The sequence below is a fragment of the Parasteatoda tepidariorum genome, chromosome 2, assembly GCF_982258835.1.
Source record: "Parasteatoda tepidariorum strain Cologne lab strain chromosome 2, Ptep-v5.0, whole genome shotgun sequence".
Classification (NCBI taxonomy): domain Eukaryota; kingdom Metazoa; phylum Arthropoda; class Arachnida; order Araneae; family Theridiidae; genus Parasteatoda; species Parasteatoda tepidariorum.
In genome coordinates, this window is record NC_141756.1 from 96,252,801 (window position 1) to 96,276,909 (window position 24,109).

Genomic DNA, 24,109 nt, shown 5'->3' on the forward strand with positions numbered 1-24,109 from the left:
AGAAACCCGGCAGACTTTATGAAATAACATAAATTTCATGTTAATTGTTGCAAAATATATTAAATACTTTACACTTAATTCACACTAATTTTTATAGACATCAAAATAGAAAAACTGCAATATTTTCCAGTTATGATTTATTTTCTAGTTAGGATGACATTAAAAGATCTTGAAATGTTATGTATTATGTTTATTCATAATTTAGAATAGTAATAGGCATTTAATTCATCAAAAATAGATCACTGAATGTTATAAATGAGGCTCACTTCATTATGTATCAGTGACACTTTATTTGAGCAAGCAATAATCTGCGCAAAAATTCTATTTCAATAGGGATTTTTTTAGGAAACTTACTCAATTTTAGGGAATTTTCTAAAATTAGGAGAATTTTAATTAAACCAGTAGAAACTGGCAAAATCCTGTAGAGTTGGCAGCTATGTTATTATTAATTGAGCAAATTGTTTTTGAATCTCTTTTAAAGGTTGAGGAAAAACATTTCAGGAGTAAATAAGCAAATTTTTTTAATCCTCATGTAAAAAATTATCAACTTCAATTACTGAATATTTTCATAAGAAAAGGAGTAAACATTTTTAATTCCATTTTTTCCAAAGAAAAAGTAGAAAGTGGTAAATTTACATCTTTGATAAAAATTAAAAAAAAAAAAAAAATGAAGGTCTTGAAGTAATATAATGATAATAAACCACATTTTAAAATTATTTAAAAGATTATTTTTGTCCTATCCCTAAGATCCAAGTTAGTCTCCATGTACTGTGCTGTTATCAAAGGAAAATTCCAAAAACTTACGAATTATCTGTCAAGAAAAACAATACTAAAAAAGATTCTGGTGTAAAAAAAAAAAAAAAAAAAAAATCACCTTTGAAAAATGTGGCTTATTACTATATCACCCCAGGCCTTTCAAATGAATACGCTTTAGTAGTTTACCCCTAATATTAATAAATACATACAGTAATTGAACAAAAAAAACTCGAGGATTTATAAAAAAAAAAACATCCTTTTTTCTCTTAAAACAAAAACTTTTAAAAAACAAATTTATCAGTACTCCTATTTATTTTGTGTGTAAAACAATAAAATGGTTATGAAAGTTCAAAGCTTATGAAAGTTCAAGAATATTAATTGTACAAGCAGCCTATAACTTATAATGGTGATTATCACCTAAGAATGTATTTAAAGAATAAAATTGCTTAAATGCAAAAAAAATAAAAAAATATTGATACAATATCTTCTTTTTCAGACTTCAAAATATTCGGATTTTTATTGCTATTCCACAGCATTTGACGCAGTTTGAGCACAGGTAACACGTTTTAAATTTTTTCTAAAACAAACACTCTATATGAGAGAACTCCATTTCCAGCCGTATATTGTGACAACAACCTTATGAAAGATAATATATCTTTAGCACTTATCACAGTCTTAAAACACTCATCGCTCATTCATCACTATCGAAAAAAAAAGTCTTCACATTTAAAAACAGTTCCATTCTAAAACTAAAAACTTTGAAATATAGGTAAGTTACAAGGGAGTGGTTCATTAGTGGCACATAAATATACCTATATGCAAAAGAAATAAGCAGAGATTAACTATTCAGTCTGCCCACCGCGAGAGAAACACTGTGTATGTGTAGGCTTACCGAAATCGCAGCTGAAGATGGATCGATCGTGTTTTACAACTATTATACTAGTCAACAAGAAGGTAACTGACGAAAGTTATTATTACTTAGCTAAAAGTAATAGCACTTATAGCTATTTAAGTAAACTTAAATGGAGAACCTCTATATTTTAGGGAAATCGAATTTATAATGTGGAGCGAAAAAATTTTATAACTTCTTAGGGTGAGTTCTGTGACACGCGGCCAGTGAAACTAACTACAAATTGTTAAAATCGTTGAAATATGAAAAGTACAATTGGTTCAAACGCCAGAGAGTAGAGATACCCCATGTTCATCTTTTAAAATAAATAAACGATTTAGAGTTAATTATAATATTTGAACACTTTTTTTGGAATGAAAAATATATGTCAACGCGGAATTTTTATAGCAACTTTTAAATTAATATAAAAATTCATATGAAATATGTATTTGGTAATTGATAATCTGATTGGTGAAATTTAGGTAAACCCATTCCAGCGGTAATTTTTCCTACAGTTTTTAAAAATTATGAATAAAATAATATTACGAGCTTTATTTATTTATTTTTTAATTTGCATTGTAATAGTTTGAAGTCTTTTCCTGCAGAATTGCTTTAAATATTGGAAAACAAAATTTCCACCAAATTAAAAATGATGGCATCACGAGAAAATTTTAGTCTTTCAAGTTAAAAAGCGAATGTTTACAATTTGAAAGTTACAGAGATTTCGGATCGCGCTACAACGGCTTCGTGTTTTAAAATTCACCCATTCTAATTAAGCATAGCATTGACGAAAAATAAGTTTTCGAGGTATAACGATTCAATATTATCAGTTCTCGTTTCTAAGTCGTTATAACTCTGAAATTGTGTGTTTCTGGACTTTTCAAGTAGTCCAAGCCATCTTCTTGATTCAAATGTATAAAGAACACGACTTGCACTATATTGAAGTAAATTGCAGCGAATTCCACCGAAATTTATTTTCATTATATTAGTACAATTTCAAAATTAGAACCCCAAAAAAGTGTATTTATGCTTTTAAACTTCCAATCACATCAATTCAATACCTTAAAACTAAAACAAATAACCACTTTAGTTTTCAGTAATTATCATTAAGCATTGATTTTATTTATAAGGATTATTGCGACGATTGGATCGTAATCATATATTCTTTATATTGACACTTGTCATTTTTTTGCTTGGAGAGAAAACTCAACACGTAAAAGAGTGGCCAAAGATAGGGGGAAAGGAACGCCCTACATCTTTCACATATAGGTAATAACCATACACTCTAACTAAAAGCCTTTATCAAATGATCCCTGGCAGACCTGAGTGGAGAGAGATCTTCCTCTCGCGAGTTGACGATTCGCCAAGTTGTGAATTATTTTCTTTCTCAATTGAGCCAGAACAGAGGGATTCAGGTATACCGGGAAAAAATCCAGAAAATGAGGAGTTTTTAACACCAAAGCAAGGTATCTTGTCACTTATCTGAAATTTAGCAACAGAATCCAGGCTAGGGATTGTTAATTTACTGTGTTGAGACAGTAAATGCGTCCATAAACTGTGATTTCCGTTATTGATCCCATTCTTCGTTTTGTAACTGAAAAAGGAACCCCAGAAGTTAGAAAACAAAAATTGCCTCTCATCATGCAAAGCTGAAGCGTTACCCATTTCTTCTGCCAGCATTTCATCAACAATGGCGATTGTATCGCAATTATCAGTAAGTTCTGAAGGGGCATAGACGTCTTCCATTAGAGAATCGCCAATATAGGCCACTCTCGGATTCTCCGATTTGCTTAGTTTAACACACACTTCAAGAAGTTTCTTAAAATTACCCTGGGTGTAAATCAACCCTGACTTCATATCTTCTGGTTTAACACCTTCTATTTCATCCTCATTGGACACAATACAAAATGGCTTATCTCTCCAAAAGAAGCCTGGCTTGCGAGCAAAAGTGATAATAATGTGGAAGTACTTCTTCCAATCTTTGCCAAGACAATATTCGGCAGCGAACTGAGCAGCATCGTAATTGGCACTAGTTAACAGAATGGTCACTTTATTTTGGCGTAGATTGCTCAACCAGTTCTTCACATTTTCTGAGCAGGGTCGAAAATACAATTCAGGATGGGTTTTAAGTTCTGGAAAATAATTCCCTTTGTTCTCTTTGAAATTTTCTCTTTCATACAAGTAGAGGATTCCTTCAATATACTGATCCCAGAAATTATACTCACTCAAACAGCGACCATGATTTTGATCAAGAAAATCGACAAGTTTGGCGCAAATGGCAGCACCCGGTGTCACGAAGTAGTCTTTGAAAACGTAGAAAGGCTCATTAAGGGCATTTAACATGACTAGTTTGTGGGGAATACCTTTAGTTTCTTCCCAGATCCTGTTGGGACCATATATGGCATATATTTCCTCTTGAGCGAGCAGACGAGTACCGTGGGTTGCTTGCACAATTCTGTACTGGCTGTCTAATTTCAAGAAATTCCCTCTTCTTTTATCCAGAATGATGCCTTTCTGTGCGAAGGAGAAATCTGATTCGCTGACTTCAGCAAGTTCTTTGGGATAATCATAAGTCTCAATAAGGTAGGATGCTAGGCTCTTATAGATGAGTGTGAACAAATTCTGCAGCTTATACCTGCATATGGTGTGATCCAAATCGAAACCTATGCACTCGTAGTTTTCAAAAGAGAACTCTTGTGGATACATTCTTTGAGCTTGAATAGGTTTGGTTGACTGCGCCCTGAAAATAGAAAGTTGCACAAATTACTAATTTGAAAAATAATATCCATTTTATATGATGCTTACCAGAGTTCTTATACCACCACTGCACTACTTAAAGGAAAGCGGAGGTTAATTCTTATTTTCTAACAAAAACGGAAAAGATGGGGAAAAATTAATTACTAAGTTGTAGACAATCTGCCTAAAATAACACTTCTTATTGTACGTCATTGAAAACACAAAATTCGAGTAACTATACAGACTTTCCCTTAGTATTAGTTGAAAAATAAATATACACTTAAAATACAGCAAAATCGAATTTCATGAATATACCGTGCAAAATATAGTTTTCATTTTTTTTAATAGTAGTTTTTTGAAGGCTGTTTATCGGTGGTTCTGATACGAAATAATGTTTTTAGCGAATAATATGCTATTTTTGTATCCGTTACGAGTTTTTAACAGTTATTCATGACTATAAGGATAATTTTCGTCAAATTTTAACCAGCATTCCTTATGAAAATGCCATTTGAAATGGCAGTATTGGAAAAAGGAAAGAGTATTGGGTCAAATTTTTTAATATTTGATAAGTTGTTGATCCAACGTTGTCGCATTGTTTGGGCACATAAAAATATTTTATTTTAAAGTCGAAATAAACAGTACATAAAAAACACATCGATAAAAAAAATCCAGTTACGGTTCTGGCCTATAAAAAAATATCTCAATAAAACATTTAAATAAAATTTTTTAAACACATTGAAAACAGTAAAAAACATAAAAGATATCAAGGTCTTTAGCAAGTTCGTTAAAACTGAAAAATCTGTATAAAGAAATTTTTTTTGTTTGTACATAATTGGGTACTTGCACTTCAAGAAAAAGACGAAGAACATAGATACCCACACATTTAACCTATGACGTCAGCTGCTGCTGCTGATCGTTTATAAGCGCTAAAGTTGAGCTAAGTTTTTCCACAAATTTAGATTTATTATTTGTTTATGTATCTTATTGTAACCGCGATATATTTTTGTTTTGTATACCTGGCAACTTCCATGCATAATTAGTTTGTTTATACTCTACGTGGCTTCATGCCCATCTTTGTGCTAAATAGGGTAATTATATAGTGAACGTATTGAAATCCTTGTGAAATAATCTTTGTTTAAGAATATGGAATGTGCCACTTAAGAGAATTGATACTTGACGGCTTGGCTTATTCGAAATAGATTGGAAAGAACAGTTGCTAACGTAAACAAATGCCACGCTTCAACAGCTAATCAGGATCGAGATATGCACAAACGCCACTGTTGCAGATGACCCATAACATTTACAAAAAGAACTCCCGAATGAAGAACTCGAAGCAAAGCAATTTTTAAATTTTGTCAATTCGCAATTTTTTTAAAAAAATATGTTCTCGATAATTATTCATTGATTACAGTAATTTTCTTCTAGGAAATTACCAAAAAACTAAATAACTTTTTAAGTATTTAAACTTTTCCATCGTTGTAAAGCTTATATGTTTTTTTAATAGCAAGAGAGAATAGTTTCAAATCTAAGTTGTTTCAAATTTATAAGGCTGTTTTTCGAAGTCTCTGTTGCCACATGAAATAACGCTTTTATGCGAATAAAAACATTTTCATAACCGCTGTGAGTTAAAAAGAGTTATTCATGACTGTTAGATCTAGTTTAGTCTATCTTCTTCAGTCTGAACCCTCTATGCTAATTCTGAAAATGGCACAAAATATCAATTTGAAAAGTAACAAATTTGTGCCAGTAAAAAGAGTTTGTAATCTAATTTTTAAATATTCAAAAGATTATTCCGATGCTGCGTTATTTGGGCTCGTAAAAATCTGTAAAAATTGAGAATCATTAATTGATTTTCATTGAAGTAAGAAAAAAAAACTTGCCAAATTGGAATTTAAAAAAAAACTTTAACAACTTTTAAAATATTTAAGTCATTTGTCCGTTATTTACGATTAGCTGGTATGCATAGTTAAAAATTATAGCTTTGTGTCATGTGCAAGGACCTTGAAACGTCGTTTCTTTTTAAAATGTTACTTAGCAAAAAAACTTCGAAAAACGTTATTTAAGCATACAAAATGAGCATTTTCTAACTTTCCTTGGCGGCAAAGATACAAAAAACACCGCTTCGATAAAAGTTAAATATGAAGTATAAAACACTTTTAAGTATTTATTCGCCACATTAAAAGGAAAAAAAAAAGTTTTTCTTATACAATTATTTAATCAATATCGGGTTCCTGTATAAGGGAAGGAAAAAGTGATTTTAATGTTTTATTTCCCTAAAACTAAAAGAAGATCACGCTTTTATAAACTGAACTGTAATAATCTAGGAACTATTACTCATCATAATGGATAAAAAAAAAAGTTGCAATATCATTTCAGGAATCGGCATTTGTGTTTTCTATGCGGTTTCCTATTTCTCTCCTCGAAAGGAAATGCTGAATATATTCAATAGTTTCAATTTCATTTTACTTTATAAAACGCAGCAGAAAAAATAAATTCTCTAATTCAAGACGATTTCAACTCGAAAAGCAAGCATAAGAACATTAAAAAAAAAAATTCAGACTATAAATTCAATGCCAACTCTTTGAAGAAAGGTTGAACGTAATCTCTCTTGCCTCATTACATAAAAAAAAGACATTTCGTAACAAAACTTGGCACCTTTCAATTAAATTAAAAGTCAAGAACATTGCAAAACTTTTGTGATAACACAAGACAACAAAAGCTCCAATTGACTTAAGGCATTTTAGCGTAGTTTTCAAGAAGTAATTTGGAAGAGACACCGAAAAATATATTAACAATAAGAAAGCGTAAAATTCATTATTATAAAGTAAATAAATCTTTTTTTTCATAACAAATATTAAAAACTATTGTAAGTTTTGCTAAAAGATGAATTAGTTTATATATAACTTGTTATTGGGTAGTTAGTTGATCTGAATATTAGCTACAACAATGCCATTTTATTCAAATATAGGTTAAATAATAAAAATATCGAAAAATACACTAGCGTGCTAAAGTCTTTGGTCAAACTCAATATTATAGACTAGTGGGCTGCGCCCCCTGTTCGCTAACGCTCGCCAACCCCCGAAAATTGCTACGCAATCTTATATGGTTTGCTTCGCAAACCAAGCTCGCTTCGCTCGCTACTAACTTAGGTACATTGCAAATGCACAAAATTCTAAGAATTCAAAACAATCATTCAAATCCATATAAAAACTTTTTTTTAAAAAAAATTACATCTTTTTTGATACTAAGTCATTAAAATAAATTTGAATTCAAATAAATGACATGTAATTCGTTAAACCTATTAGAAATGTGCTATAGTATAATTCCTGATATAAATCAAAAATCGTCAAATAAATTCGTAATATATATATATATATATATATATATATATATATATATATATATATATATATATATATATATATATATATATATATATATATATATATATTCGTAAAAAAAAAAGCGCTTTCGACAAAATACTAAAATAGAGATCTATCGACAAAGACTACTCACTTCTGCCTATCTTAATAGTATGAGATTGCCGCAGCTGATGCTCTCTGGTTATTTCCGTTTCCGTTTTTAAAAGCGCTATATGTTGAGCCACCTCAGCTAGATTTGGCATGTGACATTTTTAGCGGCAATCATTGGTCGATTCTCCGTGCAAGAGAAATAGCAAACGTTATACGAGAAATAGCAAAGCAAACGTTGCCACCGGCGGAAAAAAAAGCCAACATTTGGGAGCCACGTAAGAGAATTATATACATCAGATGGTTGATTGGAAATGTAGTAAATAATGTATAATTTTATTCCCAAAACATTAGTAATATGCTTATCAACCAGAAAGCAAAGTTAGTGCTTTGAAAGTCACTTTAAATAAAATGCAATTTTCATATCAGTCGGGTATTTGTTTTTCGTGAAGCGATTTTCTTACATCTAAGAATTGGATGAAAATACAATTGAAAGATACAATTTTAACAAATAAGCATAAGTTTTGCATATTTATTTACGGAAATGGTGATTTTAACTTAAATTTATTATTGACATTTATTTTTGAATTAGTTCTTACAAAACTGGAATTATATATAAAAAAAGAAATATTCAGCATAATTGAACAATGGCTTCTGCTGACCCTCGGAACGTTGCTCTGAATCCATGACAGTAGTATTTATTTTAAGTAAATTTATATTATAATTGTATTATTTTAAGTAAATTTATGTAATAGTAGGGGAGAGTGGGGTCAATTGTAACAGGGTACGATTGTAACAGAGCAAAAATTTCGAGTGTCGGGTTCTAGATTTGGTTCCTACGTGGCGCACAAGGTGCATTTAACAAATCTACATGTACACCCTTGCCGGCAACCATTTTTATGTACTTTTGAAAGAGTTACATCGCAAATGATATTTTCTCGCCACGCAAGTACTTTTTTTGGTATTAGAATACTATATTGTAACAAAGTAATTTTGTTTAAACAAATAAAAATTAGTAACCGAATATGTAAGTGGACACCTTAATTAACATTTCAATAAAAAAAAGATTAGTTTTGCTAATTAACTAGCATTGTTTTTAACAAATGAAGCTGAAATGGCGTCTTGGGGATAATTGTAACAATAAGTAAAGGGACGATTGTAACAGTTGAAAATAAATAATCTTATGTTTACAAACCATTACTTAACTCTTTAAGAACCACCAATAGTTTCCTATAGCATTTATATTACGTTGCATGTGCATTATTTTATTTGTCACCTTTCACAGCATAAATTAAAATTTTTAACCCCTTAAAGTTAAAAGTTTAACCCTTTAAGTCTCTCCTCATTATTATTTTTACTCCTAAAATATCACTACCATTTTGATCAATAAAAAAATATATCACAACTATGATAATATGTATAATTAACTATGCTTTAGTTGAATTTATGAACTGTTACAATTACCCCGTAAGTGGGGACAATTGTAACAAGTGCACGACTGTCAAAAATTGTTAATAACTAACATAACAATATTTAAAATCAGGTATTTATTTTTCTTCTAGTAGAGTATAGTCTACTTTACACGTCTGTCAATAAATACTAATAATACATTGGATTTTTCGTTAGTTAAAAATAGTTAAGTAAAAAATGTTACAATTGACCCCACTCTCCCTTAGTAATTATTTTAAGTAGTATTATAATAAACCAGGCTAGCTCTCTATATTATTTTTCAAACATTTTAATTAATATAAAAAATACAAACACAACACTAACAAATATCAAACAACATTTTCGTACTACATATACACATCTACTTGTAAACAAAACGTTCTACAGAAAAATCCGAGAGGATCATGGGTGAAGTTTTCCCTAGCTCCCTCTTTCGGGCAAACCAGGCATTACATCCTCCCCCTCTGTTTTAATTAGCGTCTCGCTTTTAAAACAGCATTTTTCTTCGGTCTTCCTCTTTTTCGCAGAGGAGCAATTGGAGTAGTCTCCATTTCAACGAACGGTCTTAATGCCGAAACATGGTAAGTTCCTATAGGTGTGTTAGGACTGTCCAAACTGGCCACCTCGTATGAAACTGGTGATCTTTGAGTTAGGATCACATAAGGGCCGTCGCGTTTTGGCATAAATTTTGCTGTTTTTTTGTTGTGAGCTCTGCTAATTGGATGTAAAGCAACCCAAACCTTTTGGCCAGGAGTAAAATACAGTCTTTTACGGTTCCGGTCATAATAAGTCTTTCTCTGGTCCTGTTTCATTTCAACGCGTTCCTTAACAGTCTTAGAGATTGAGGCCAATCTCTTCAAGTACGGCGTAATTTCCGGAACAAAGTTATCATTGTCCAGAACAGCTTTTAGATCGTAGGCTACATCATCAATTGTCCTCAATTCACGCCCAAATTGCAAATATGCAGCAGTATGTCCAGTTGTATCTGATTTAGAAGAATTAAGAGCGAAACGAATGCTTGGTAGTTTTTCTGACCAAGAATCATGAGAATCTCCCACAAGGATAGCAAGACGAGGTTTTAAGTCTCGATTTTTTCTTTCGACTGGATTTGCTTGTGGATGGTAAAGTGGAGTTAGGATTTGATCAATGTCCAGTGTACAACAAACCTGTTGCAGCACAGCACTAACAAATTGTGGGCCATTATCACTAATTAATTTCCTTGGGATTCCGTACCTCAGGAAAACTTCTTCAATAAGTTTAGTTGCACACTCATGTGCAGTGGCTGAGACAAGAGAAAACAGTTCCACCCATTTAGTTGCGCAATCTTCAATAATAAAGATCCACTTATGGCCTTCTTTACTTTCTGGTAACGGTCCAAATAAATCTATACTCAAAGTCTCGAATCGTTGAGCGTACGCCGGAGTTCTCAGGAGTCCAGAAGGTTTTTGATTGGTTGCTTTGAAACGGCAGCATTCAGGACATTTCTTGACATAATTTTCAATATAAGATCTCATGCCGGTCCAATAGTATCTCTGAGAAATACGTTGGTAAGTTCCTTTCTCTCCAAAATGACCAGCAGTAGGAGAATCGTGATGCAATTTCATGATAGTTTCTCTTTCTTGGGAAGGTATTACAAGTTGAGCTTCTTCTGCATCGGAGTCTGGGGCATATCTATAGAGTATCCCTTGATTCATCAAATATCCTTTATCTGACCAGTTCACAAAATCTTCATCCTTCTTATTATTTTCAAAACATTCGATTATTTTCTTAATATTTTCATCCTTTAGCTGAGCATCACGAATGCTAGCAGGACTTCTTGATGGCATATCTACGCTCACAAAATTACAGATTTCTGTATTGTTTACTTCAGTATCACAGACAGGTCGAGACAACATATCAGCTACTACATTCGATTTTCCAGGAAAATATTCGATCTTTAGGTTATAAGATTGAATTTTCAAGGACCAGCGGGCTAATCTTCCAGACGGTGACTTTAAATTCATCAACCACTTTAATGGTTGATGGTCTGTCGCTACAGTGATTTCTTGGCCTTCTATATAACCGCGGAATTTATCAAGCGCCCACACGACAGCTAATGCTTCTCTTTCTGTGGTTGAGTATTTTCTTTCAGCTGCTGTGAGAAGTCGACTGGCATATTCTATAGGATGTTCATTTGTCTTATCCTCTCCTTGTAAAAGCACTGCCCCTAAGGCATAGTTACTAGCATCAGTTCTTAAGATGAATGGTTTCTTACAATCAGCTTGTTTCAATACAGGAGGAGTAACAAGACATTTCTTGAGAGTTTCAAAAGCTTGTTGTTCTGCTTTTCCCCAATTCCAAATGGCTCTCTTCTTTGTTAGATTACTGAGTGGCCGCGAAATATCAGCAAAGTTCGGGATAAAACGTCGATACCACGAGCAAGATTGTAAAAAGGATTGCACTTGCTTTACATTTTTCGGTTGGGGTATATTGTTTATAGCTTCCACTTTAGCAGGATCAAGTTCTAATCCATTAGGCGTTATCCAGTGTCCCAAGTACTTTACTTTTTCGCAAGCAAAGTGGCATTTCTCTCGTTTAGCATTCAGCTTAAATTCGATGAGCCTCTCAAACACTGCTTGAAGATCGGAGAGATGGTTCTCAAAAGTGTCTGACAAAACAAATATGTCATCAAGATAAGATAAAGCTAATATATCCTTCAAGCCTCTTCTGAAACGATCAATCAACCTTTGGAATGTGGCTGGAGCATTTCGTAGACCAAACGGCATCCTTAAGTACCGGAAAGTTCCATAGGGACAAACAAATGCTGTTTTATCCTGATCTGGTGGATAAACTGCAATTTGGTGATAACCAGATCTAAGGTCTAATGTTGACATATTAGGTGTATGCTTAGCCTCATGCAATAATTCATCCATTAATGGTAAAGGATATGTATCTGGTACAGTGAGTGAATTAAGTTTGCGGTAATCAATACATAACCTCATGCTACCATCCGGTTTAGGCACAAGAACCACAGGTGAAGCGTACGGTGACTCGCATTCTTCAATGACACCTTGAGCCAAGAGATTGTCTAGTTCTTTCCTGAGAATTTCTTTTTTAACAGGCGTCATTCTGTATGGTGGCGTTGCAACAGGAGGATTATTTCCCGTCTCAATACGATGTTCGGCGAATGGAGTAACTTCTCCCCCTAGTTGAAAGCATCTTTCATACTTTTTAAGAAGAGCATTAATTTGATTTCTCTGATCAGGCGTAAGACCTTTTCCTTCATCTTTACGCAAAGCAAATTGGTTAACTTCAACCTTCGCTACAGGAATGCGTTCAGTGGATTCGCAATCCTCAACTAGTGAATACCTTTTCTTAGGATTATCACCAAAATACCAAGACTTGGTTGATGCTGCTAATACTATATTAGCCTTCTTTAAAAAATTTATACCCATCAAGGTTCTGTTACCTTTAGCTTCAGGTAAAACTATAAATTCTGTTTCAATAATTCTACCTTCAATAGTTACTGGCAGTACAGCTGACAAAGTTACTCTAGATTGGGTCACACCATCAGCTAATGTAACATTATGAGTGTGCTTTTTCAATGCTACTTGATTTTCCTTGAATAGTTCAAACATGCGTTCACCTGCAATACAACGGTTTGCTCCTGTGTCTGCACAGACATACACCTCCTTATTACAGATCGTAATAGGTATATTCGGAGTTGACCCTGTCGAAGTATTACAACTATAGAGCATTACCTTTCTTGCTTCAACAGTTTCTTTCTGTTCTGCAACGGAACAATTAGGGCATTTCTTTCTTATAAACCCTGGTTTTCCACAACCATAACAAGATATCTTCGATTCTTTATTCGAGGAAAACTCGTTTCTTTTTACTGCATAATTAGGCTTATTTAATTTCGAGTAACTATCCTGAGATAAGATTTCTCTCTTACTTTTAACAGCAGTATCCTTCCTTACATAAGTGGATCTAAGGTTGTCGTAGGCGTCAAGCTTATCAGCTAAAGTATCTGGCGAGTTTAATTGTTCCCACTCATCCAACAGATGTTCCTTGCAATCAGGAGGAACTCTTCTTTTTATTTGATCCGCAATGATCAGATTCTGAAGATCCTTAAAAGTGGTAACATTCAGCTCATTCAACCAATTCTCGAAATAAGCTCTCAGTTCAAAATAATGATCACGCCAGGTGCTTTCTTTTTGCTTGCGATGAGCAAAAAATAATTGCCTAAATTTCTCGGAACTCAATTTGAAACGCTTGAGAAGCAAATCTTTTACATAGTTAAAATTTGAAGCATTTTCTTCAGACTCACGGGCTATGAGGGTAGAAATCGAACTTGGTATCAGACTTAACAGGTGGGAAACCCAAAGTTGCTCAGGCACTTTTGCCAACTTTAGCTGCCTTTCCAGCAATATCAGAAATAGGGTAATATCATCAGTTTCGGCTTTAAATGGAGGCAGTAACTTTTGAATATCTACTCTGGTCTCAGAATAAGACGTCGGATGTACTACGCTTCCAGTCTCCGCACCTTTAGGTTCTGAAGCTTGCAGTTTGAGTTTTTCCAACTCAAAATTCATTTCCATCTTTTGTTTTTCTAACTCGAATTCTTGTTGTCTACGTTTCTCTTCCAATTCGGTGTCTGCCTTACGTTGTTCTTCCTCACGTAATTCAACTATATTTTTGACCAGTGAATTTACGAAGACCTCGTCTTTAAACAGAGGGGAGGATTTTATAAGCTCACGCAATTTTGCAACTTTCATGGTTGGTTGAACGTCCAATTCCATCTCAAGTGCTACTTGATATAAAATATCCTTACGCGCCTTGTCAATCTCAGACATTTTGACAAAAAAAAATATTTTCCCTAAAAATCCTCTAACAACAACATGAGAAAAAGACTAAAAATTCGTTAAAACTTACCTTCACCCATGAGCTTCGTTAACTATTTCAATACATGATATAAAACATTCAGTGATTAAAATATTATTTACCTTTTACTAATAAAAGGTGAAATTTATACCACTCATTAAGATATTTAACAAAATTTCACATTAACACCTTAATTAATATTCTTTAAATATTAATTACCATATAAAATATATAATTTTGTGCATTATATAACAGTCCGCACTTTTTATCATGAGATAATAAACAACTAACTCTTACTATATAGCAATAAAACAGTACTCATAATAAAATTAATTCTTAAACGAATTAAAATATCAATACCAATAATGAACAAATATAATACCAATAATATCAATACCAACAATATAAATACCAATCATCTACAAAATAATACCAATAATATCAATACCTTAATTAATATTCATTTAAATATTAGTTACCATATAAAATATATAATTTTGTGCATTATATAACAGTTCGCACTTTTTATCATGAGATAATAAACAACTAACTCTTACTATATAGCAATAAAATAGTACTCATAATAAAATTAATTCTTAAACAAATTAAAATATCAATACCAATAATGAACAAATATAATACCAATAATATCAATACCAACAATATAAATACCAATCATCTACAAAATAATTTTCCTTTAAAAATTAGTGTTCTTTTAAATATTCAAAACAAAGCATCAAAAACATTACGTCATCATTCAAAAGAACAAACCGCAAATTTTTATTTAATAGATATTTCTTCTTTCTTTTCTCCTGAAAAAAAAAGAACCTATCTTCCTTTTTTTTTTTTTATTATTTTACTTTGCTTTGGTTTGGCCGGCCGGCCCAAAATTTAAATATTTAGCATTACTAGCATATTTTAATAATTGTAGGTTTGATTCTGCATTAATTTCTGCAGGTTTGATTCTGCATCATTATTTTCGAAATCCCCGCGTCGGATTTCTAATTCGGAAATACCTAACTTATTGAACGTATTCACATTGTAGAACTTCATAAGAGCAACAGATTTAGGTACGTTTACCTATCTTTGGTATTTCGACGAAAACTATTTTGAAAACGAATCATGACGAAAACGAAAGCGATGCAAATTTGCACTACATCACTATTTTCGGTTCTTGACCGAAGTCATAAAAATGAAGACTTCGGGCCCCATAGGTGGGCCGCCACTATAATAAACCAGGCTAGCTCTCTATATTATTTTTCAAACATTTTAATTAATATAAAAAATACAAACACAACACTAACAAATATCAAACAACATTTTCGTACTACATATACACATCTACTTGTAAACAAAACGTTCTACAGAAAAATCCGAGAGGATCATGGGTGAAGTTTTCCCTAGCTCCCTCTTTCGGGCAAACCAGGCATTACAGTATTTATTTATAGAAATTGAGCAAGATTTTCGACTCCCTTTCACCTTCGTCATCGTAATTGAGGAAAATTAAAGATATTAAAAAATATATATAATAGTTTTCTACGTTTCCCCCTTTCTTTTCAGCTTATTCATATAAAACATTCATGGCTGTCCGACATTTTCAACTTATTCATATAGCACAAATAATGGCAATAAAAGTCATTTTCTTAAAATTTTTTTTTTAATTAATTCGTAGATTTTATCAAAATATTAGATATAAAGGAAATAAAACGGTAACGAAAATGATGTCAGAATTCGATAGTTAGTTAGAATAAAAGACTTAAATCGTTTAGATAAATAATAATCTAAGTATTTTAAAATAAATGTAGAACTTGAATAAAATTGCAAATGTATATACATAAATCATCTAGATACTTATCTAGAATAAAATCGTGCAATTGAATAAAATTGCATGCGTTAAATCCCTTCGGCACGGACCATTCATGAAAGTATTCCTACAAAATCAAAATCGCGATGGAAAAAAATAAAATGCGTTTAAATGTTGGCATTTGCTGATCTGGCACTTATTTTGCTTTCACTTTAATCAATATTAGTCTAATCACATATCTAATGTTAGCTCAAAGCTTAACTGTATTATTTTTATTTTGAACTAAATTAGAAAAAAATTTAAACAAGTTTTTTTTTCTTTTTTTCAATATTTCTTAATTTACTTAAAATATATTTAAAATTTTACACATACCTATACCATTAACACATACCTATGATGAACTGGAGAAGTAATTAAAATTTACAAATATGTCTTTTTTTCTTGAGTTTATAATTATAACTATTTACTGATAAAAAATGAATATAAATCATGAATATAAGCTTATAAAGAATCCTACTGGCTCTCCCTTACAAACAAATAAAATAAACTGTGTTTTTAAGTTCCACCTTTGAAAATTTGATTTCCGGAAACTTCTGTGATCAATTATTTTTTGAAACGTCTGGACCTTCGATCTCCGGAAACTTCCGGATCACTGTTAGCGAAAATTCCGGAAATACGGATTTTTTCAGGAGCACAATCAGCCCTGCATTTTTTAAAAAATTTTTCTATGACAGATACAAAATCAAAACCTAGTTAAAAATGTTTTCAAATGGTACAAGAATACCAGGTAAAATTTAGATAATAATTGATCAAAATAAAAAAATTTTAAAAAATGAAAATAAAAAAGTGTCGCAACGTGAGCCACTCTCCCCAACAACCCTGGCCACAAATAAACTGCTAGAAATAGTTTGGTTACCACCTTTACTTTTACTCTGATTGATAACGTTTCATGCTGCCACGTAGTTGTGACAGTCGGTGCAAAAAGGGTTAATGTAGTTTAATTTTTAGACATCAAAACGTACTACACAGTTTTAAACTATAATGTAAAATAATTTTCCATTTAATTAATTTTAATATTTACACACGCTAAAATTCATTTAATCGAAATTCTCTGAGGTTGTTGCCACTTAATTTTGTCTAAATGCAAAGCGAATAAATAAACACATTTAAAATATTTATTTAAATGGTAGATAGGTACTTTATTTACGTCGCACTAGGCTGCACAATGGGTACTGGCGACAGTCTTCGATGAGGATGATCCGAAGACATGTCATCGCAATTTTGATCCTCTGCAGAGGGGATGGCTCCCCTACTTTCGGTAACCCGACGACTTGCGCGAAGTCGAGTACTTTACGGTAGAACAGTTTAACGAGGATCGATGCCCCGCACCCTCGGTCCCTACGCAGGTTGATCAAAGTGGTCACCCGCCCGCTTACTGACCGCAGCTACTGACGCTTGACTTCGGTGTTCTACTCTTTGTCTTTACGATGAGTCCACTGCGGGACGATTTATATAGATAAACAAGACTTATATTTTATCTGAATACAAAAAGTTCAAAACTTTACAGCTCAATACAAGATATAAAAAATATTCTTACACAAAATAACAAGCCAGCTATTGATGCAGAAGAGAAGAACAACAGGAAATAAAATTTTAAACACTGACAAACTTAAAACCCTTCACAATTAAGTAACTTTAAAATCATGATTGCAGATTACATATCTAATTTTCCTTTTAAAATTTTTTTTTATCGCATTCGGTTTGTTTAAGATTACAAAGGTAAATAAAATGACGTTCAATGCATGAAATATTTCGAAGATACTTAACAGCAAGTACGTCAATTTTGATCGTCATAACCTTCACTGCACGACTCTTAAAATTTTGCTAGGTACTCCAGTTTGGATAAAATATTATAAGATATACAGTCAAACTCCGTTATAGTGAACATGGTTTATAGTGAACTCCCAGATATAGTGAACGAAATGTTCGCTTCCGTGCCATGCTATACACGTATAATATTATTTTTTGTGGATATAGTGAACCAAACGAAGAGAGGAAATTGGATATTATGAACTTTTTTTTTGTCTTCGACTGATTTTTTTTCCTTCATTTTTTGGTAATTTTGAAATTTCTACATAAAATACACATACCGATTCTTAAAACCATCAATTGAATGGAATGCAGCCATAAGCATTCTTTCTTGTTTGCTTCTTCGATCTCAGTTTCCCATCCCTACATTATTTAATAATACATTTTTTTTTAATTATTTTTTGTTACTATATATGTCTTTTTAATCATTTTTGCATTTCCTTTTATTGGTCATTTATTTAAATATCATGTAATAAAAGGGAGCAGTTCGGAAAAATTAGTTAAAATGGACGGATATAGTGAACTCCCAGTTATAGTGAACCGAAATTTAGGTCCCTTGAGGTTCACTATAGCGGGGTTTGACGGTAGTAAATATCTGACATTGTTAAAACATTGAGAACAAAACATGGGTACACTCGTATATTCGTTTCCATTATTACACACAGGGTGTCCCATAATGAGTGGGGGTGGGGGATCCATAATGGGGGTGGGTAATGATCTAAATCCACAAGGTGTGTATTAGAAGGGGACCATATGAGAACTAGTTTTTTTGTTATAATTCCAGCTTCATCAATAATTTTAAAAATTTCATTAATTCGAAAATTTTTTGAATCTTTCTAAATATATTTTTTTAAGTTTAAATGGAATGAAAATGACTACTCTAAACAGCTTTTGTGTTTTGCAATAACAATTTTTATTTTATTTAGCATTAAATTATAATTTAAATTAAATGAGAAAACCCCTATTTTAAAGTGGATAAAATTTAAAAACTTAAAAACCAAAAACAGTTATAAAAAGAAATTTTCTATTACTTTCCTAGATGATATATTTTATAAATAAAATAATAAAAGGTACATGAAATTTCGGAAATTTTTAGACCTCCCCCACAAAAACAGTTGCCATTATAACACTGTGACTGACCACTTTAAATATATATTTTTAGAATTCTTGTTCACAAATCAAGATAAAATTTTTTTCAAACTCTGTCTGATCATTATGGAGATTTTATAGAACCATCGTTGAACAGCCGACCCAATTTATGGGTTTACGATTACTAATGTTCAACTCCGCAGCCTTGTAATTTTGAACCCAATCCAGAAGACAAGGGAACTCCTGGATCAAGCATTTGGAGAAATTTGTCTTCGTGCAGGACTTTTTGATAGAACTAACCCGCACGTGCATTACATGTAGAGGAAGACCACGAGAACCTCCCACAGTTAGCCTGAAGCAAGGGGACTCCATGATTCGTCTACCATTGAGGATATTTTCACGTCAGCACTGTGGCCGGTGCAAGCCGGATGCGGGATTAGTATCGACCAGTCATCGTTTGGGATTTGAACCCTGTTCACCTCATTGGAAGGCTTGATAAAAGTAAAGGAGAGATTCAACTGCGTGCTCTGAATCAGAAAATTCCGTATACACATTAAAAAACTATATAAATAAAAACTAAATAAATAAAAATAACTCAGCCCTTGAAAAAGAAATTTTGCAAATGAAGGCCATAGTTGTAAAACAATGACAAACCACGCATACACATTAAAAAACATAATAGTAGATTTATGAATAAGACAATTAACTGGTTTGATTGGTTAATCCTTTTAGCTACCACTTTCGAATTCATGCAGAGAAAATTTCATACGTAGGCTATATATTACTCAATAAAAATATTTTAAGCTGATCCTGATTATGTTTTGTGTCTATGTTTCTTTACTAAACTGATTAAAAATATGGAGTTAAATACACTGTGGTGAATTTGACCATTTCTTAGCAGGTCTGTAATGCATTAGTAACACGCATAATAGTGTATAGACACTCGAATATTGCTAAAAAAACTTACATTCCTATAGTTCATCTGTAGAAAGAACCCCCCTTGGCACAAAGTCTAGACTGTATGCTGCTATGAAAACAAGAAATAGCACATTAAAAAGATGGGAGCTTCTCTCTTCCTAATTCCCTTTCTCACGCCAGCCCTAGCCGAACATAAACATAGACAGACTATTCTTACAAAGTTTTTACATAATTTGTTATAAATTTATTGTTCTACTATCACCAGAACTTTTCCAGACTATTGTGCTGTCAGTTTCTAAAGTTACAAAGATCATTTTAAATAGGGGTGTGGGGTTAGTCATTTCCCTCAGGTATGATTTAGCTGAAATAATTAAAAGGAAAAGAAATAGTAAAGACAACAATTTCAATAAATATCTATGGCTATGTACATAATTGATTCACTGTTATTTTCATAGTAGTAATTTAAGACTTTGCAGAAATTCTCGTGATAGCATAAATACAGAGTATTACTATCCTAAACATTTTATAGATCTCTTAAAAATAAACAGGAGAATACTAATGTAAGTCGTTTGTCAAATTCAGGGATCTATATGAGAAAAGGAGCATTTAAATTAAAGTTCTGAGTGACCCATAAATGACAGTACAATATTAATATTCCCTTTCAATACATTCATTTGGAATTTTTCTTGTAGAATCTAGAAATACCTGATTCAGTAAAAGGCATTTCTGATCTGTGATCTTGAGCTCTCGAAAGCTTAAATTATTGAAATTATAAAATATAATCAATAAATAAATAAAATGGCTGGAATAGCTTGGTCGGTAGGGCGCTGGACCCATGTCCGAGAGTTCGAACCCCCGCCGGCCGGATACTCCTTGTGTAGTAAAATGGTGACTGATGCACGTTAAATCTGTGGAGTCGCAAAGTCCTCCATGTTCCCAAAACAAATCAATACCTCTGGGGGTACAGAATTGGAGTTTGATTGTTTTCTGATTCAGGTCAAAATTATGATCTATGGATGAATGAATGGGTCCGCCCTATAAACGGGCGTGACGTATGGGTGTAGCAGAAGTCGAAATCTTGGCCATAGATGGCACCACTGGAAAACAAGAACAATCACACCACTCTGCCTTAACAGGCATACGAAAGAGAGAGAATAAGTAAACAGAAATAAAGCAATTCATAAATGTTAGCGTAGTATATTTAATAATAATAATATTAATGATAAAAAAGTGAATGATGTTGGGTATATTTTGATGAATGTGGCAACTACCATTGACAAGGGTAAAAAAGTTTTTTTTCTTTGCTTCTTCCTTCTTTTTTTTTTTAAAAAAAAAAAAAAAAACAGCTCACAAATTTTTTTAAAAAAAGAAAAAATATATAATGGTACGTCTTGGGAAGGTTATAAAGTACACCATTCCAGTTGGTCCATTCCGTGATTTTCTCTCCTTCAGTTTATCATAGCCACAACCCCGTTGTTGCTATGACATGGAGATGTTTTGGTACAGGTACCAATATGCAAATCTTACCATGATAATTACTGACCATGAAAGTATCTCAAGAGTGGGGGGGGGCAGCTTTCTCCCTCTCTCTATATATATTAGTATTAATCAGGTTTGAATTATCTTTAACTCTGAAAAAGGCAATCAAGAATTCAAAGTTGCAATTTTAACTTTAACTTCCTGACTAGAATTGTTATAAAATTAAAATAAAATTAATAAACGAAATTGTCAACCTTTAAATTATTTATTTCTCATTTTCTTTTTTTAAAATTCTATTTCACTGTTTGTTTTTATTTTATTCACTGTGACATTCAAAACCAAGAAATTTTTTTCTCATCCGTTAGCAATAGGGACATATGGAATAAATATTCCATAGAGGAATGAGTAAGCGATGATTTCATGTCAGTTATCACCAAGGAAATGTTAAAGCTCAGTTATGACAGGTAATTTTTTCTTTAAAATTCAGACACAAAAAATTATTTATTTTTTAAATTGTAAATTTAATTACATAAATATTTTATGAAAAATTGCTATCTTAGAAAGGGTTGAGTTCTTTTATTTAAAAATCTGGGGGGGGGGGCTAAAGCCCTCTCTGTTTCCCCCTGATTTTTGGGTACCTGATGATAACCCAGTCACAGATTACAGTACATCTCTCTCGATGCATCTTCATGGTTTTGAATCACCTTTTGTGGCTTGTAAAATTTTTTTAAAATCTGCAACATTTTAGCATGCTTTGATCCATGGGCAATTATAGACTTGCGAGTTTAATGGTAAAAACATTGCTCAGATCTCAATTTACTTCATCATCATTTGGATGTGAACTTGTTTAATATTGTTGAGATAGCTTGGCAAGATAAAAGTAGCAATTCTTCACATGTGATAACCATTACTTGGGAGCTAGACAAATTGCCTCCAAAGGAAACTAGAGCATTCGAGATTCTTCTGTACTAAAAAAATAAGACTTTGACTATTTACCTCAACTGCCAACTGCTTTTTACAGTGCTCGAAAAAACCTTAACTTTAAAAAATGAAAAGCATGACATGTACCAAATTTTAGCCTCTTTTCCACAGCTTTTTGATACTCGATATATTTCCATATCAGTACCGATTTTCACCAACTAACGTGTCTATTACCAGTTACTGCCAAAACGGGGATATTTCTGTATCGTGATCTGTTGCACCAACTACAATCGCCAAGGTGCCAAATAGATATAAAATTTGCAAATTAAAAAAAAAAAAAAAACATGTATATGCAAAGCCTGACTAAGGCAGAGGCATATGGGGCAGTTGCCCGGGCCCCCAGATTGAATAGAAGGTTTATTTTACGTTTCCTTCTTTAATGAACTTTTTTCAAACAAAATATCAGTACAATGTGAAACCCCTCAGTTTTACGTTAGCTTCTTTATTAATCTATCGTACGAACACAAAAAAATCTATATTTCGTAAATTTATAGGTTTCTAAGGCGAAATTTTGCTAAATTTTCGCAATTACGATGAGCAAATTTGGCCAATCAAAAGCCTTTATTTTTACACATCACAAAATGCGATATGTTCACAAATATACCGGCTTCTGATTGATCTAACTAAGCCATCGTAATTGGGAAAATTTAGCGGAATTCCGAACTAATGTCAGCAAGAATGTGATTTTTTTGCAACTAGATGACAACTAACAACTTTTCTGCTAACAAGCAGAAAACTGCATTTGGCATGATGGATATAGAATTGTCAAAAAATCAATAAAATGGACAGAACGATATTTCGTCTGACCATTGGATAATTTTAGGTTCAAGTCAATTTTCTTGTTATATATGTAAAATGAGGTGAAAAATTTAAATACCTCCATAAAGTTCGGTTCTTCATTATTGAAGTAGTGAAGCAGAGGGGGGGCCCTAATTAGACTTAATCGGGCCCTGTGTATATGTTTGCTCGGGGGTGGCTACGGGTTATACCTTTTCCGTGATGTTTTTTTTTTAGATTCTTGAGTGCTGCTGACTGGAAGTTTTCAAGACTTTGCGATTATTCTTCCACAGATCGCGATACAGAAATCTCTGCTGCTAAAACTCGGTGACTATTTTGTGGCAAGTACGGATTATACAAATATATAAGAAAAGATTTGATCATGATAATATTTATAATCAAATATATAACATGTTCATAGAAACGTTTTATTCGCATTTGTTACGTAGATTTTAAAGTCAATGCAATAGATTATTTGTAAAACATAGGCTAAACAATTAGTATCGAGTGAATCAACTTTAAGACATCAAAGGATTTCAGATTTATTACTTTAACATTTATTAATAAAAACGACAGTCAAAAATAATTTTTTTAAATAAATTTTCCTGTCAGCGATCGAATTTAAATCATTGATGGAATCATTGATAAAATATATTAACATTATTTGATTTCTATGCTTAGAATTAGAATGGATATAAATTTTTAAAAATACAGAGGTAAAATTTGGTGTAAATTACCGGGAAACTGCTTTAATCCACCTCCAAGAATTGAATCGAACTGAAATGAAAGTTATCATATTCTTTGCTTAATTAATATTACACCTTAATGTTCGAGTTTCATCAGTCATAATGAAAGCGTTAATTAATAAAGTTTAAAGTGAGAGCAGACGTCACAACAAATTCGCATTTTGTTTCGGGTTGATTTACAATAGTATCTGTTTAGTTGTTCCTCGCTGATAACGACCTTTAATGGGACCTTTCTAATATATCCAAACGATTCCTTTATTATTAAATATTATTTTACATGTAA

The 24,109-nt window shown here is 32.3% G+C and overlaps 1 protein-coding gene across 1 annotated transcript; it reads right to left on the minus strand.

Annotated features, from left to right (window-relative positions):
- Window positions 1-660: 660 nt before the first annotated feature.
- Nt5a (5' nucleotidase A) lies at window positions 661-24,016 on the minus strand. The gene is made up of 2 exons (XM_016069325.4): window positions 23,818-24,016; window positions 661-4,385 (listed from the first exon to the last, which is right to left on the minus strand). The coding sequence occupies exons 1-2, from the start codon at window positions 23,874-23,876 to the stop codon at window positions 2,948-2,950; spliced, it is 1,497 nt and encodes a 498-aa protein (XP_015924811.3). The 5' UTR covers window positions 23,877-24,016; the 3' UTR covers window positions 661-2,947.
- Window positions 24,017-24,109: the final 93 nt, after the last annotated feature.

What these genes read in the sequence shown, in the direction of transcription:
- Nt5a (XM_016069325.4), bottom strand. Translation starts at nt 23,876, where the DNA reads ATGATAACTTTCATTTCAGTTCGATTCAATTCTTGGAGGTGGATTAAA. An exon ending in TGGATTAAAGCAGTTTCCCG is followed by an intron (nt 4,386 to 23,817) that starts GTAATTTACACC and finishes TTCTATTTTCAG; the next exon opens with GGCGCAGTCAACCAAACCTA.